The following is a 17,575-nucleotide window of genomic DNA, read 5'->3' on the forward strand; positions in this document are numbered from 1 at the left end:
AAGGAGACTAAATAGGATTTGGCATTAAGACTACATTTAAAAAATGCACATTTGCACCAACAAGTGAGACGTTGTCAGGCAATCTGGTTTTTTTTTTTTTTTTCCACCGACTGCTAAAATGCTTCAAGAAACCGCTCAGGGGAACATGGTGCACCCCTCTGAACCCAGAGTCCCCTAGGCCAGCCAGCTTCGTAGGGATGGGGGACCCCAGCACAAGGCACAGGGCAGGGGGTGGGGCGGGCACTGGGGAGGAGGAGCCCTACGGCTCTTACACTGTATTTCACTGGAAAAGCTTCTCCAGGTTCTTGGCCCTTTGGGCATGGCTGACAGCAGACCAGGGAGAGCCACCTGAGGCCCGAGGGACACTTTTTGCTGGGCGGTTCCAAGAGCGCCTCACAACTCCCCAGCCCCACCTGCCTTCCTGCTGGCTTTGGCCATTTAGGCGGAGAGCGTTCCCTGACCTGTCAGGGGTGACCCTGCCCTCTCCTGCTTTGCAGGGTGCGCAGCACAAGGCTTCCCAGACAGCCTTGTGGGCCAGAAAAACAGCTGACCTGATTCAGGAACACTTTGGCCGGGCCCTAGGCAGGGGCAGGGGAGAAGTCTGGGTGTGTGCCTTTCGTAGATCTAAACGGAAAGGTGCAGCGAGGGCAGAGCCTGCCAGTCTCGCAGCCTCAGCCTGCCGTGTCCGGGCACAGGCCCGTTGCTGCAAATGGGGTGGCTGCAGGGAGGCCAGGCTTTCCCCACCGCCTGCCTTCCCACTGGACTGTGGAGGGGTCATGTTGGGAGTTTGCTTCTAAGCAACTTTTCTCGGCCCATTTTGGATCCTTTCTCCCCTCTGGATCACAAAAATGCTCTCCTCCCCAGGAAAATGAGGGCAGGCAACCGCTTGAGGACCCTCCCTGTAGGCTTTAAAGTTCCACCCCCCAGGTGCCTCCTGCTTCTGGCAGGCGCCCAGCAATCACCTGCCTCCTGCAGAGCAGGAATGACACAGCCCTCCTGGGCGTGCAGGGAGCATGCTGGGGTGGGTGAGGGAAGTGCTATGAATTTGGTGGTGTCCTTAAGAACCCTGAATAGCTGCGCACTAAGAAGAAGTTACCTCGCCTGAAACACTGTCTGAAACTGGTGGAGTAAACGCTGAGCATACTCAATGAATGTGTTCTATTTTTTTTTAAAAAAGGTTTGGGGGTGCCCTGGCCAGTGTGGCTCAGTTGGTTGGGCATCACTTTGTGCACCAAAAGGTTGCCAGTTCGATTCCCAGTCACGGGCACAAGCGCCGGGTTATGGGCTCGATCTCCGGTAAGGGGTGTGCAGGAGGCAGCCGATGGATGTTCTGCTCTCACAACGGTGTTTCTCTCTCTCTCTCTCTCTCCCTCTCCCTTCCTCTCTCTTTTAAAATCAAGAAACTATTCTTTAAAAAAAAAAAAGGTTTGGGGGACCATGGGGTGGTTGTGATGGTGGTAATAATAATGTGTGCAACAAAAACATTCTTATATCCAAAACAGATGACCTGGTTGGCTATCAAAATGCCCTCCCCCCTTCTCTTTTGTCGTCGTCGTCTTCGTCTTTTTTTTAAAGCTTCACTTTTAAGAATGGAAATGGCTAGACCTGGAGATGCCCATTTCCTAGGAGTCCTCTCTGCCCACCCAGGACAGCCTGGCTGGGAGTTCTGTCCCTGGGGCTGTCGGAGTCAGACCGGTGCCCAGGCCCACACCAGCCCTCCTGTTGGCCTGGAACTAAGCAGGTTGTTTGGCTGGGGGCAGGAGCTGGCTGCCAAATGTGAAAGCGAGATAGAAGCAAAAGACCCACTGAGACAAAACAACCAACAAAATGCAAAACCAAACAGCCGACAAAAATCCCCAAACCACGGCCGAATGGGGTAAAGGCTGGAAGCCCCGGACATGCTTCTGCTACAAGGAGCCACAGCCTGGGGACACTGTGCCCGCCAGGCCTGTGTTTTCCCTGGGAGGCTGCCACCCACTTCCCCTCCCGGAGGAGAGCCAGGCGCCGGGGGCTCCCGTCCACACAGGGAGGCTCACCACGCGCAGGGGACACCAGGCTCTACCTTCCTTTCCTGATCGTGGGTGAGCAGCACAAGAGGAGGTGTTTGGGGGTATCATGCTTTTGTCATTTGAGTGTTTGGGGCTGAGGTACTTTTAAGAATAATTTTTTAAAAAAAGTTACAGATGTAAGGTAGAAAAACTAAAATACAGATAAACATGAAGTAAAAAATAAAAATGACCCCAAATTTTTGGGGGTGCTTAAGAAGTATGCTCAGCCTGGTCAGCATGGCTCCGTGGTTCAGTGTCCACCTATGAACCAGGAGGTCACAGTTCAATTCTGGGTCAGGGCACATGCCCAGGTTGTGGGCTCGGTCGCCAGTGTGGGATCCCCAGTGATCCCTATTGTGGGGCGTGCAGGAGGCAGCCGATCGATGATTCTCACCATTGATATTTCTATCTATCCCTCCACTCCCTGGAATCAATAAAAATATTATTAAAAAAAAGAAAAAAGAAGTATGCTCATACTAGAAGATATAGTTTTTTTTTCACAGGGTGAAAATATATATATATATTCCCCCCCCCCCCCGTCAAGATTAGATAAATTCCCATGGTTATGAAAGCTTATTTTGGTCTTTTGGAAAAAGCAGAACGGCTAGATTTAGTTAAGCAAACGTCATCCACATGGGGGACCCTAAGAGACAACCACTGCCCCAAAGACTGGCCGTGTGTACCTTCTAGGCACCCATGGGCCTGCTCAGACAACCAAGGAGTACACCCAAGAGATGTCCCCGCCAGCCCATCTGCGGTGTGAACCCGAGTGTTCCCCAATAGAAACTCCAACTGGTTACTTGGGAAAGGCAGTTGCCGCCCCGGCCGCAGAATCAACCCGGAAACCAACGAGGCCAAAGGACAGAGGCTGTGTCCTTCCATGGAGCAGTCACTGATGGGACGGTCCCAAGCCTGCCCTGAGCTACTGTGAGATGTCACGGAGGTTGTCAGACTTCATGGCAGTGAGGCCTCTACAAAACCCAGGGGCAGTTCGGCCGGTCAGCACGATAGTAAGACCCTCAGAACCCACAGACTGTTGTGGTAGGTGCAGAGCATCCTGCCTCTCGGGTCACTAGGGTAACTCGCTAAGCACTGAGCTGAGCGAGAGCCTCATCCGGCCGGGAATAAGAGAACCAGCTCTTGCTTGCATTTTTAGGTGGGGGTCCTGCCTGTAGGTTGGCTCTGTATCCCCCTGCCATCCCCGCCCCCCCAAAATGAAACAGACCTGCTTAATTATAAGAACATATCACTCCTTGGTCACAGATATGACTCAATTTCAATCTAATCATGAGTCAGACTCGAAGGACACAGACACGTACCTGAAAGTCTCCTGTAAGGCTTGTTGTTGTTTTTGGTGCCATTTTGGTGTTTCTTGTCTATTGTGGTGGACAAAATTGCTTTGCCATTTAAGATCTTCTCTGGGGAAGGTGGCACTGACTTGGACATCAAGACCGGCTTAATTAAGGGTGGGGCGGAGACAGCCGAGGTCGAGGTGGAGCAGGCGGTGACCGCAGCGGTGGTTGCAGAGTTCATTTTGACATTGGCACCATCTGCCTTCACTAGGTTAGGAATTTTCTCTAAACTGACTACAGGAACCGGAACGCTGGAAAATAAACGAACACACACACACAATTGCCTTCTTTGGTACATCTGGTCTGCTGAGAACCTACACTCGCGTATCATGATAGAACACTTCCTTATCACTTATTTATACTCCTCCTATAAGCGAGCAGCAGGACTCCCGTTTGGATGGGAAGGAGGTTCGTGCCTCGAAAAGGACCCACAGGGGGTGCGAGGCTGGCACGGTGCCGGCGATGGCATCAGAGCTGACCGATTACCTCTCAGACCCGCTGTCCCCATAGATCCTGCAGCTCCCCCTTCCCAGTCCCTACATGTCGGCTGTTTCTGAGACGGCACCTTGGGGAGAACCAGGTGCCTGCTGTGCAGCTCAGGAGGAGATGCTGCTTGTCTCCTGGAGACAGTGTGCCACACGTGCCACTTGCTGAATCACCCCCCCACGCTGCTCCGCTGGTCTCCCGCCGGCGATCGGCGATCGGGCCTGACATCTGCTTAGCTCAGGAGTACTGACAGGCTCACGCCACACGAGGCATGGCTGCAGGCCAGCGTGCCACGCTGCAGGCTGTCGGAGGACTCCTGGATCAGGCTCACATCCTGGGGACGCGCTCCAATGGAGTGAGCCGCCATGTAGCATTATCTAATATTCCATTTTAGGCAGCTAGTTATGTAAATAGGCAAGTCTCAAGGCTGGCAGGTGAGAGGATGAATTTTAAGAAGACGGAGCACAAAGGTGTACGTTTGCTCTTCGGTATCTGTCACCTTTGCCTCACTCCCCTGCCATTTCTCCTGTCACGGATCTGCATCTGATTCTGTGCATTTAATGCCAGAGGACCCTCTGTCTGGGGGGCTGGGAAGGACCCTGTCTCGGGTTAGAAAAGATGAGATAAGATGAATAAGCGTTGCTTTGGTTCCTGAGCTAGATTTCCTTCCCTCCTTGCAGGAAGGCGGAACACTGAGCCTCCAGCCCCCCGATCATCTGCGAGCCGACTTAGCTACTTGAATGCCAAGCGATCTAGACTATGGCTTAGCCTGCAGACAATGCAGGGCAGAAAGAGAGACTTGTCAGGGGAGGGATCTTGTTTGTCCACGTGGCTGGTTGGCTCTCCCGTCTCTAAGATTTATTCACAGATCATTTCTTTGATCTTTTTGTTCATGAAATTATTTCAGCGACCCCTGCCGCTTTCCCGACTCTGAAACAGGGTCACAGAGGTTATTTTTAGGCCTTTCTCCGTGGCGGGGCAGACTGTGGCTGGGCTTCGCCAACCTCCCCCTGGGACCACATGCTTTCCTGGCCCCGGGAAGGGCGCTCTGGGGTTTCAGGCCCCATGGGAGGGGAAAGTGGCGCAGTGGTTTTTAGCAATCCACCAAGTCGCTGACAATCACCCTCGATCACAGCATCCCAATCACTGAGCTGAACTCACGCTGCTTTCTATTCAATGGCAATTCTCGAAGCACTCACCTCTTGCTGAAGAACAGCACAAGAAGCCCTTGAAAAGTCAGCACACTGAGCGGCTATAAAGCTATTACCTGGTGAAATTAGTGCTGCATTCCTGATGGTAAAAAATGCAGAGCCATGGAATATGGAATTCTTCTAGGATCATTCCTTCACTCAATTTTTTTAAAAATATATATTTTATTGATTTTTTACAGAGAGGAAGGGAGAAGGATAGAGAGTTAGAAACATCGATGAGAGAGAAACATCGATCAGCTGCCTCCTGCACATCCCCTGCTGGGGATGTGCCCGCAACCAAGGTACATGCCCTTGACCGGAATCGAACCTGGGACCCCTCAGTCTGCAGGCCGATGCTCTATCCACTGAGCCAAACTGGTTAGGGGCCCTTCACTCAATTTTAAAGGACACAAATGAGAGAAGTCAGGGTTTTGAAAAGATATCAAACCCACGTTCGTAGCGGCATTATTCACAATATCCAAAAGGTGGAAGCAATCCACGTGGCCATTGCTAGAGAATGGACAAACAAAATGAGGTGTATACATACAACAAAGGATTACTCAGCCTAAGAAAGGAAGTTCTGGTACACAAATGAATGTTGAAGACATTATGCTAAGTCAAATAAGCCAGTCACAAAAAGACAAATATGGCATGATGCCACTTATATGAGGCACCTAGGATGGTCAAGTTCATAAACACAGAAAGTTGAATGGTGGTTGTCAGGGGCTGGGGGCAGGGGAGAATAGGGAGTTGTTATTGAATGGGTACAGAGTTTCAGTTTTTTAAAAAATACGTTTTTATTGATTTCAGAGAGAGGAAGGGAGAGACACAAACGTCAATGATGAGAGAGAACCATTGATCAGCTGCCTCCTGCATGCCCCCTATTGGGGAGGGAGCCCGCAACCTGGGCATGTGCATTGACCAAGAACCCAACTGTGACCTCTTGGTTAATGGGTCAACAATCAACCACTGAACCACACTGGCCGGGCGAGTTTTTCAGTTTTGCAAGATGAAAAGAGTTCTGGAGATTGGCTGCACAACAGTGTGAATGCATGTAACACTATTGAACTGTACATAAAAAATGGTTATGATGATACATTTTATGTGTATTTTACCACAACTAAAAATTTTAAAAAATGTACAAACTAAAACACGCCCCCCCCTCCCAAATTACAAAACTTATACAACTTAAATTATACTTCAATATCCCGACTTAAAAAAATATTAGAGCCGGCTTAAAAGCTTTTTGTTGATTTATTTGTCACCCTTGTTTTGATCTGCTGACTTTAATTTCTTTGGGAAATAAGGTAAACTTCCAATGTTGACGCGAACACATGGACGATTAGCCAGGTGGCACGATTCTCCAGCACCTGGGTGGCCTTCTCTGACTGACTTCTTGGAGGAGCCAAGGAAGTTCAGGGAAGGAAGTTAGGGACTTTCAGTTCCAGATCTAGCTCTTGTTGCACGAGCCCGTGTGCGTAAAGGGAAGGCCTCTGGTCTCTGTGAGAAATGCCCTGGGTACGAGTTGAGTACTCACGCATGAGCTCAGCAGGCGACGTTGGGATAGAACAATCCAGAACCACTGTACAAACGGAAATACATTTAAATGCCGAGCGAAGCGGTCCTCAAATGCTCACAGGGCAGTGCGTTTCTGCCCTGAAGTCAATGTTCTGCCCCCACGTGCTCCTCACGGCAGCCGGGAGAGCACCGGGCACAGGGTCCGGCCATGGACCAGCCACTGCTGACTCATCTCTTTGGTGACGCTTCTTCCCAGCTGTACTTAGGAACTGAGCTTGAGCCAAGCCGGCTAATATCTGTGGCTGATCTTCTGATTTGGAATTTTCTCCACTGCATAACCAGTGTGGCCCGCTCATACGCTCGGCTGCTAATGCTTCCGGGACTCCTGTTGGACTTCGATCCTAGTGCCTGTAGGCTGGGTGTGGGATCGAAGCCCATGAGACACAAGGAGAGGCCGAGACGCACAGCCCTCTGGGATTGAGTTTTATTGGGTTGGAACGGGAGGTGTTAGGAAAAAATATGATTAAGAATGTTTTGAAGGCCCTGGCCAGTGTGGCTCAGTTGGTTGGAGCATTGTCCTGTATACTGAAAGGTTGCGGGACCGATTCCCGGTCAGGACACATGACTAGGTTGTGGGTTCAATCCCCAGTCGGGGCATGTACAGAAGGCAACTGATCGATGTTTCTCTCTCTCTTTCTCTCTCTTTCTCTCTCTCTCTCTCTTCCCCTCTCTCTAAAAGCAAAAGCATATCCTTGGGTGATGATTAAAAAAAGAATGTTTTGAAGGATTCCATAGACCAGGTGGGTCAGTAAGGAGCTGAGCCACTGAGTAAACACCCTGATACCAGGTACGTGGGCCACATCTTGGAAGTGCAAGAAGGGAGACTGAGCTGTGGGTGGGAATCTAGGCTGCCCACGAGCTAATGGAGAAGGGCTACCGACAGAGTGAAGGCCTGATCATTTCTCCTTGGTGACCCTTCTCTCCCCCAAAGGTTCTGGGCTTCCCCTCTAAGGTAACCTGCCTCTGGCCTGTGTGGGATATTAGAAAGGGAAGCAGGCAGCTCAGTGACAGTGGGAAGGGTCAAACACATCCCAGAAGAAATGAGAGAGAGAAGAGAAAATCATTCCCAGCACAGATGTTCGCCAACCGTCTTATAGAGTATTCAGCCTCGTTCCTTCACGGCCACTGGCAACAGCCCCAACGGATGAACAAAGGAGGAAATGATGGCAAGATGGGGCCGAACAGTGTGGAAAACCAATCCCAGAGATCCCATCTTTTTCAGCAGAGAGCTTGGCTGACAAAAGAAGCTGCTGATAGCCCCGGCCCCTGCTTGGCTCACACACAGATCCCTGCCTGTGTCTACACCTGGGAGTGTGGCTGCCTGGAAGTCATCAGCGCAGAATGGGCGTCTGCTTTCTCCCACGGTCCCTTCCCCACCTCCCTCACTTCCTGGCCATCACCTTTCCCGGCCAGAGCAGCGCCCCAGCCTGGGCAGGTAAGCCCCTTCCACATGACAGTGGCCCTGAATAACGGGTTTAATTTCTTTCCGTTTGGAAAGAAGCCAAAAGACTCTGACCCCTGCTTTCCCCGTTCAGGCATCTCCCCCTTTTCTGTGACTAATCACAGTCGCTCACACACCGCGTGTGTGGTTAGGCGCTGGGAGGGGTGGGTAGTCGGCAACACTTAGATGACTAACTAAGCAATTTATTATTCTGTTTGCTTAGGTGACAAACAGGAGGGTGGTTACCACTGGGGTCCGCCAAAGCCCAAAAGCTCCTTTCCTCCCAGTCTTAAGCGGTGAACTACACACTTCGAGAAGCCTCACAATTAGCTGCATTCATCAGCTCACTGTTGTCCTTTCTCTGGGGAGCAGTATTTGAAAGGGAAAGGTGAGTCCCCACTCGTCCCCTGCTGCTTTCATAATGCCTGTTCTGTTCGCTGGGGATGAACTCCTTCAGGGAGCCGGGCTGCAGCCTGCTCCCCTGCGGTGTCTGATACACTGGGAGTAGTTATCTCCTTGTTATCGCTGCACCTCCGTCCTGGGAAAGGATCCTACTGCCCGAGAGATCGGCCCTCCCTCCTCCTTGCTATGTGGGGGCACATCCACCTGGTTTCTTCTGTGCTGCTCTGGCTGCCCCTGTCTTCTTCCTGTGTGCATGGCCTGCCTGTATTTCTTTCTTCTTCTTCTTCTTCTTTTAATCTTTCTGGACCAAGGCTTTAAGAAAAGGGTTCTCCTGGCACCAAGAACATGCCCCTCCCTGTCCAGAGGTGCCAGCAAAAGGCAGAGGTGAAGCATCTTACGGTGCCACCAGCTGTCCTGCAGCCAGCGGCTCGCTGCCAGCTGCGCTCCCCTGGCGACCAGGCTTTATTCTCTTATCATCAACAGATAAGCCTGAAGAGAAAGCTTCAGGAGATCTTGAGTCCTGCAGAAATCATTGCCAACCCTGCTCCACTTACCAGCGAGGGGAAAGATGGATTGGACAGGCAGGAGCCTGAAGGCATATGGCATTTGTGCTGTGGGTGATGTGTCTGATGAGAGTTCTCAGCTGTTTGATTTCTTCCCACCAGTTCCTCTGGCAAAGGCCCATGTGCAGAACTCTGAGGACCTCTGACTCACTGGCAGGGCCTTGAAAGGGCTACCTCACCCAGTTTCTTGCCTTCTAAAACTTACCCTATTTTAAAAGACTCTCAAAGAAGGAATTCTATTTGGGTCTCATGGATGCATTTTGGGGGCTGCGATCATGACATCATTTATGTCAAATTTAAATTCTTTAAGTTGAAGAAATACTTGGGACGTCCTTGAAGGCCGAGTCGGGCAATCACGAAGAATCAGCCCCAAAGCAGAAGCCACAAAGTCCCGTCGTGATGCACCCGACAGGAGGTACTAATGACATGGATCCTGACAAGTGAATAAATATATACATATATTTTTTAAATGGGGAAAACTATTGGGAAAACTTTCAGAAAGCCAATTTGTAAACATCTGAAGCAAACGGAAAACGGGGTCATCAACCGCTGAGCCTGGTAAACAAGAAAATCTGCCAGATTAATCTAATAATATGCTGGGGTGGGGGGTCAGGCCTGGTGGTCGGGGAGGAAGCACCGGGCATCCGCTCCCCTGGCCTCTGCATAGCTTTGGATGCCCCTCACACAACACACCCTCCGTCGGAAAACTTGGGCAGACCTGGGTATTGGGGGTCAGCGGTCCTGGCAGCAGAGGCGACAACAAGAAGACTGGGTCGTGCCAGCCAGAGGGGTGCCAGAGGGGCTCCCGGCAGAGCTCCCACCGCCCACCAAGAAGCTGAAAGCATCTTCAGCAGTGACTTGGCTAATGGGCTGGGACCCTGTTTCTCACCTGGGGGAAGAGGCGATTAGCCGGAGAAGAAAGATGTGCGACTTTCCCTGAGGCCAGTTCGGGGTGGGGGAGAGATGAGCAAGCTGACTGTGATGAATTGTAGAAGTGGCCAGAAGCGAGCGACTAAAATCAGGGAGGACAGGCCGGACTGCATCAGGCGTCTGCGCCTTGTCTCTGTTCAGATTCATAGGATGTGGAGGGCGCTGCAGGATAGCTTAGGACAATGGCTAGGAAGACGGGCTTTGAAATCAGACACACCTAGACCCAATCCTGCCTTCTCCATCGTGAGGTGCACCAGCGTGGGGAAGCACCTGACTTCCCAGCATCAGGGGCTTTTGTGGGGATTAGAAAAGGGGTGGCTGGCCAAGTGGATGAGCAGCTTTGTACAGTGCAAAACCCACGCAGACATGGGTGGCTGCCCTGCCTAGATTATCCTGGGACTTCACTACTCTGGGCCTCAGTCTCCTTATCAGTAAAATGAAGAGCATAATACATATTTGAACTGATCAAATACTATCTATAATAATAAAAGGGTAATATGCTAATTCGACCAGACGTCTTCAAGACGTCATTCTGGATGACCTTCCTGACGAAGCTGGGGCTGGAGGGAAGCCCGGGTCCCAGGTGCCGGAGGGAAGCCGGTGCCAGCAGCAGCCAGGGGAAGGAAGGCCTACTCTTGCACGAATTTTTGTGTGTCAGGCCTCTAGTAGTACATGTAAAAGGGGGGAGAGTGGATCACACCATCCCCTCTCCCCATGGACCGTGATGTTTCTGGGGTATGTATGTGTGTGCATGTGTGTGCATGTGTGCGTGTGCGTGTGTGTGTGTATGTATATAGATATCTATATACATACACACACATAGTGTCCCAAAAAATGTATGCACATTCTTTGAATAATTATAAAGGCAGTGTTTATTAAAATGTATTTCATCTTCAAAATTGAGCTCTCAGCTGTTAAAGTGTGTGTACACATTTTATTGGGACACCCTTTACATATCTGGGGAGCAAGTCATTGTCACCATCAGAAATTTCTGTCCTGCCAGCCCTGCTGGTCCCACTATTGGGGGAGGAGTGGGTCAGGCAGCAGATGGGTGTGAGCAGGGGCCTCGCATTTCACCTGGAGTGGAGGCCATTCTGGGGGTGCAAAGAAGAGAAAACACAGAAGTAGGTAGCAAGCCTTTCCAGGCTTGAGGTCTCTCTAGGAGCATTCACCCCAGTTTCTCAATCCCACCTGCTGCTCAACCCCTGGCCTTCAGGCACCACCCAGGGGTCCATGCTCCTACGTGTGTAACACATCCTGGGGGAAGAGTGAGTAGGGACTTCAGCCTCTTGCATACAAACAGGTTGTCTCTTGTAACCATGAAGTATGCTAGGCCATGAGGGGCCTTGCTGGCTCTAAGCTGTCTTCTAGGGGAATAACTGTATGTGCTCCTATCTAGGCAGCTTCCGATGTCCTGGGAGCAGGAGGTCCCAGCACCAGCCTCTGTAGGATATCTGGTACTTAAATGTTAATTGGGGCCTCCTATGGCATGGAGCTCAGAAGATGGTCTCCACGTCTGTGGGGAGCCCTAGACGGTTTGGCTCAGTAGACTGAAGGGTCCTGGGTTTGATTCCAGTCAAGGGCATGTACCTTGGTTGCAGGCTCAATCCTTGGCCTGTTGGGGGCATGTGTAGGAGGCAACCAATCAATATGTCTCTCACATGGATGTTTCTCTTTCTCTCTGTCACTTCCCTTCCCTTCCACTCTCTCTAAAAATCAATGAGAAAATAACCTCGGGTGAGGATTAACAAAAAACAACAACAACCCCAAACCAAAAAACCCAAATCTGTGGGGAGCTCTATGGGCACTGTGTCCTGACATTGCTGGGAGCTGTGATGCCCCCAGACTGAGGGTAAAATCAGCCACCAGAGAAGAGAGGAAGAGAAGAGGGAGGGAGAGTCCTGGCACAGGCTGTCGCTGGAGTGCACCTGGGACCAGCCAGCCTCCAGTGATGCGCCTCAGGCAGGTCGTCCAGCAAGAGGTAAGACCACCCTAGACCAAACCAACTGTACCTGCTCAGTGCCTTTTCGTCCACATATGAGAACTAAAGCCTCATATTAAAAAGAATACCCAGTGAAATTCATAGCAGGGAACGGGATCAGGACCTCTGAACGGAGGATTTGAGACGGCGGAGATCAGGAAGCAAGTGGACTCCGGAGAGAACGCTGGTGCAGAGAGGGACAGAGCCCCAGGCTCCCTGGCCACCAGCGCTGGCCAAGGAAGGACAGGGCAGGCTGGGCTTGGGAGAGGCAAACGGGAGCACTCCCCTCTGCAGCCACCAGAGGGCACTGGCTCCCGCTGCTGGAGCTGCAAGCTGCCCCTGCCTTTGGGCCTGTCCCTCACCTTCTAGAGCCAGCGCAGCCAAGACATTCATTGTCTCCTTCAAACCCTGGAGCCAACACTGACACAAGGGGAGAGAAGAGGACTCCTCACAGAGCATCCTCCATTCCCCGGAGCGGGACCTGGGCTCAGGCCCTCGGTCTTTGTTCCCGCTGGGAATGAGCCAATGGCACAGCATCCCTGCTACCTGTCTTCACAGAGGAACAGCCCCCGGGAGCATCTTCCCTCTCAGGTGGCCTGGGAGGCCGGGGGCCACTCTGCTCTTTCCTTCTCTGTATTGGAATCGGACTGGGCCGGCAGCCCTGCCCCCAAATCACCTTCACCCCGAGCCCTAAGCATCCTGTTCAAACCTTCAAAAGTGTAGTCTTCACACTGACCCACAGCAAACTCAGGACATTTTTTATTCCAAATTAGATGCACTTTGTGTTTTTTAAAAACTCCAGTTAGAGACCTTGGCCCCTCTGGCATTCCGTCACTCAAGCCTACCTGCTAAGAGGCCCCTGTCTGCACTACCAGGCCAGGCCTGTGGTCATGTCATCGCCTGCCTGAGCCCTGATGAGGATCCTCACCACCAGTCTTTCTGTGTCGCCTCCCTGTGCTCGAATCCGCCTCCACCGAGCCACCCATGCAAACCCGACCCCCTACCGGCTGTTTAAAGGGCTCTGTGGGCTCCAGAGTACGGACTTCAACCTCACAGCCTGGTCCTCCCACAGCTCCTGCCAGGGCATCTCCTCCCACAGCTCCGCCTGGCTCTGGGCCTTTACACAGGCTGACACTTCCTTCTGCTCCTGTGCCTCCTCCCCTCTCTGGATGAACCTCACTCCCCCCCCTGCCCAGGTCCGATGAGACATCATCTTCCCTCACAGTGCCGGCTGTCCCTTCCTGGTGAATCTGCCGCACTTGCCATGCCAAAGGGCCAGGTTTCAGCTCGATGTTGGTGTGGCCTGGCCTTGAGCTAGCTACCTGAGAACAGGAACCAGGACCACGTGCATGCATCGCTCCGAAGTTCTCCCGATGATGTATACAGTATTTGGCACTTAGGAAGGGCTTTAAATATTTGATGAATAAATTAATCTTCTCAGTGAGGATTAATAAAATAAAACACATACAATAAAAAACAAACCAGCTCTCCACCAGAACAAATGCTTTTGGCAAGGTGCAGTCTGCAGCTGTCTCTCTTCCTGGTAGGGGAGCCAGAGTGATGACAAAAGTGAGGGTGGAGGGCTGACACCCACCTTTACTCCTCTCATTCTCCCTCGACACTGACGCCCTGCACCCCTCTATGCGGCTCACATGCAAGATGGTGTTTCATCCTTGCCCCCACATACAGGGGAGGAACCTGAGGCTTAGAAAGGTTGCCCCAGGGCATTCACTCAGCAGAGTGAAGGGCAGAGATGGGGTCTGACTTCAGGCAGCTCTCCAGGTGTCTCCTGAGCACAGCATGGACGTGAGAAGACCAGGGCGGCTTCCCAGCTCCGCCACTGGCCAGTCTCTTCATCATCCTGGGCCTCCATTCCTCTAGAGGGGCTGGGGCTCTGAAGGCATCGAAAGCTGCCATGTGCCATGCAGATGTGAAGGGCCATGGTCACTAACCTCTGGCTCACACTCTCTCGCCGTCACGCCATTCCCCCTCCCCAGCTCTCCTGGCCTGCATTTAGAGGCTAGTGCCAGCCGTGGGCAAACTACGGCCCGCGGGCCGGATCCGGCCTGTTTGAAATGAATAAAACTAAAAAAAAAAAAAAAAAAGACCGTACCCTTTTATGTAATGATGTTTACTTTGAATTTATGTTAGTTCACACAAACACTCCATCCATGCTTTTGTTCCGGCTCTCTCGTCCAGTTTAAGAACCCATTGTGGCCCTCGAGTCAAAAAGTTTGCCCACCCCTGGTAGTCCCTGTTTCTGAGCACTTCTGTGACTTGGCAAGGCCAGCTGAGTTTATACCCAAGGAGCTGTCCATTGTCCTTACCTTGACCGTTTGAAAACCCAGTCAGCGTGTAGCGCTTAAACGTTTAAGTTCCTAATGCTTTCCTGTCCTGGGAGGGATAGCATTCCCCGAGATGCCTGAATACGCTGGCCTGTCTACGCCCCGTCCTCCTCCCCACCTGCCCTTTCTCCGCCTCCCCTCTGGGGCTCATCACAGTAACCTGCACCTGCTGCCCTCTGTCCCCCCACCTTCCCGCCCTCATCCACTGCCCCACTCCTTCTCCCTGACCCCCACACCTGCACCACTAGAGGCAAGAACTGGCCTCAGCTTGTCCCCCCCCCCCCCCATCTCGATGTGAGGGGCTGGAGTTGTAAGTGGGGATCCAGGAGGGACCTCTGTGGATGCCACACCAACTCCTCAATCCCCTTCTCATGAGGGTTTTCCTCATGTGGCCAAGTGCATCCTGGGACGTGGGCACGAACCCCATGCAGGGGCCATGGTACGGGGGTGCACTGTACTTGCCTCCTCTTTCATTTAAAAGAAAATACCTTTCCCTTCTTGCCAAAGTACAGTGAGCTTTTCCTTCTTATCATCCGGGACCATAGTTCTCCCTTCCTAACTCCAGTCACTGTCGTAGGAAAAAAAGTAATTCCACAGTGGGAACTGGCACTCTGGTTTCCCCTCAATCAAAAGAAATTTATTTCTAGCTGTGGCTCCTTTAGCACCAGAAAAAATGTCTGTGAGGAGGGGAAGGAGCAGTTTCATTTCACAGCCTTGTTCATTCATTCACTCATCATACATTCACTTATGAAATATTTGCTGGGTGCCAGATTCTGGGCTGAAACATGGGGATGCCAAGGAGCTCAAGGTCCAGCTGGGAGCAGGGGAGGATAAAGGTGCAAATAATACAATATACGATGGTAGTTCTTATACTGGTGTCTTAGAGGAAGGAGCATCTCAGTCTGTGCAAGAAGTCCCGGAAGGCTTCCTGGAGGAAGTGGTGCTCCTACAGAGACTTTAAAACATGCGTAAGGACAGGCAGGGAGGCTGCTTCTGGGGAGGGAAGCAGCATGTGCCAACACGTGGAAGACATGTTCGAGGAGCTACAAATAGATGAGGACGTCTGGAATATAAAACGAAGGGGTTAAAACACTGGCAGCAGCAGGTGGACAAGTGGGAAATGCCAGATCATATATCCACCTCCAAAGAGGTTAAACTTCTACTCTGTAGGCAAACAAGTGAGGGCCACTGAATGTTATGAGCGGGGTGGGGGCAACCAGCACTCAGGCTGAGTACAAAGGGCAGACTGGAGTAAGGGCGGGCCAAGGGGACCAGAGAGAGGCCACTGCAAGAATCCTGCTGAGGAATCGGGGTGGTCAGAGGGGTGGGGCCGCCGGAAGGGCCCACAGCCCTTGGGTCTGTAGCATTTCCCAGCCTGACAGAAGCCCTGGGGGGACTCCTCTGGGCCATCCATACTGGCTCTTGTCCCCAGTTCATGCCAACACCAGGCCAGAAGCGATAAGCCAGCCCCATTTCTCCCACGGCGCTCGGCCAGGGCTGCTCAGCTATCATTTTCTCCCCATAAAGCGCTGGGAAGGCGTCCAGAGCCCTTCTCCTGCCCGAGCCCCCCCACTCGGGGCGGACACGCCGCCCAGTGGAAGCGTCCAGAGGAGGAGACGGTCTCCTCCCACCACGCTGTCGGCACACGGGAGGCCCGGCGCCTGCTGGTTTTTCTCTTGCTTTGGCTCATTTTCCTTCTGGAGCAGCAGGCCCATCTCCTGCATTTTTAATAGCTGAGCCTAGTTAGCATGCAGCACACGTGTGTGGGTTGATAAGGCCCAAGGAGAAGGCAACAAGCCATGCAGGGGGGGAAAACCTCCTCCCCACTCCCGCCCACATCAGCGGATTTGTGTTCCCGCGGCAGCTCAGCAGGCTCGCTGGACCAGGGGAGCTGCAGCGACAGCAGGTGCGAAAGTCAGGCTGGCCAATTCGGTCCCCAATACAAGGGGCCAGCCCCCTGGCCAAGGAGGGACTCACAAGTGAAGTCTGAAACGCTCATCGTAGCTCAAAAGAGCTGAAGAGTCATAATTCCCTCTTGACGTCTACCTTTCCCAGAAGGACAGAGGAGGGGCTCTGGGATCCGGGGTGTAGGGCCAGCAGGGAGTGCTGCCGGCAGACCTGCAGGGGACATATCCAGGGGCACGCCTCTCTGTTTCCCCCCTTCTGCTAATGCAGAGCTATTTTTAATCTCCTCAGACTTGAAGGGAGAAACAACAAATCCACAGACCATCTGAATCTGTGTGAGGGGCCAGGGGGTCTGCCTGGATTCAGCACTGGTGTTTATCACTGCCCACGTGCATCTGAGCTACTCGGGAAAGGGCGCCCCTGACCTGCTGTTAACTCCAGTCTGAAGGCCAAGTGTGGCTGCGTGCTCCTGGCCTCCAGGGCCAATGCAGACGGAGCTCCTTTGGAGCAGGGGAACGAACGTCAGCCGGGGAGACTGCACAGCCCGATCGGGTCCCCGGGGTCAGTGCCACCGCACACCCAGCTGCAGGCTAATGTGAGAAAGAAGCGAGAGTTCCTTCCACGTTGGAACTTAGGAGCTCCTGTCTGGAGGCACATGAAAGAGATGGAGGAGCCACCTTCATGGACCTGGGAGGCAGGGAACAGAGACCCACCCAGGGTCCCCTGGCCTAGGTGTCCAGATCTGTGCTGGACAGGGAACTCAGTCTTAAAATTTATTTCATTTTAATTCATTAACATGTAAAGATAGGTACGGTTGATTCAGTTGTTAGAGAATGTTTAAGTATGTTTGGGACAACGTGGGTATGCAAATCTGTTTTATAATTGTGAATTTTTAATAAAATCTACTAGTAAATATGGGTCAAATACTTCTGATGAAAATTTAGATCTCCAAATGGAGATGTGCTGTAAGTGTCAAACACAGGATTTTGAAGACATAAAAGAAAGAACGTAAATGATATCAATGATTGTATGTTGACATGATAACATTGTAGGTATGTGAGGTTAAAGAAAATACATTATTAAAAACGAATTTTGCCTTTTCCCCTACTTTTTTAATGTGGCCACTAGAAAATTTAAAATTACACGTGTGGCACACATTATATGGCCGTTGGCTAGTGCCAGTCCAAACAATTGCAGATAAAAAGTTAACAGCCTCCAGGAATGGAAATCTTACAACCCATTTCATTCAATTCAACCAGTATTTCCTGACAAGGGGACTGACTGTGTTTGCGGAGTGTGACCTGCTGTGCAGGGGCCCTGCAGTGACTGCTGAGCAGAAGGGATACAGGGAGCC

The 17,575-nt window shown here is 51.9% G+C and overlaps 1 protein-coding gene across 8 annotated transcripts in view; it reads right to left on the minus strand.

The window, feature by feature from the left end:
- The window catches only part of ATXN7L1 (ataxin 7 like 1), a 229,902-nt gene that overhangs the window by 30,533 nt on the left and 181,794 nt on the right, over nt 1-17,575 (minus strand). For all 8 annotated transcript variants that reach the window (XM_059712797.1, XM_059712799.1, XM_059712796.1 and 5 more), the window contains one exon: nt 3,368-3,651. In XM_059712797.1, the coding sequence (XP_059568780.1) occupies nt 3,368-3,651 (284 nt within the window). The remainder of the gene's footprint in view (nt 1-3,367; nt 3,652-17,575) is intronic.

The sequence above is a fragment of the Myotis daubentonii genome, chromosome 10, assembly GCF_963259705.1.
Source record: "Myotis daubentonii chromosome 10, mMyoDau2.1, whole genome shotgun sequence".
NCBI classification, from domain to species: Eukaryota; Metazoa; Chordata; class Mammalia; order Chiroptera; family Vespertilionidae; genus Myotis; species Myotis daubentonii.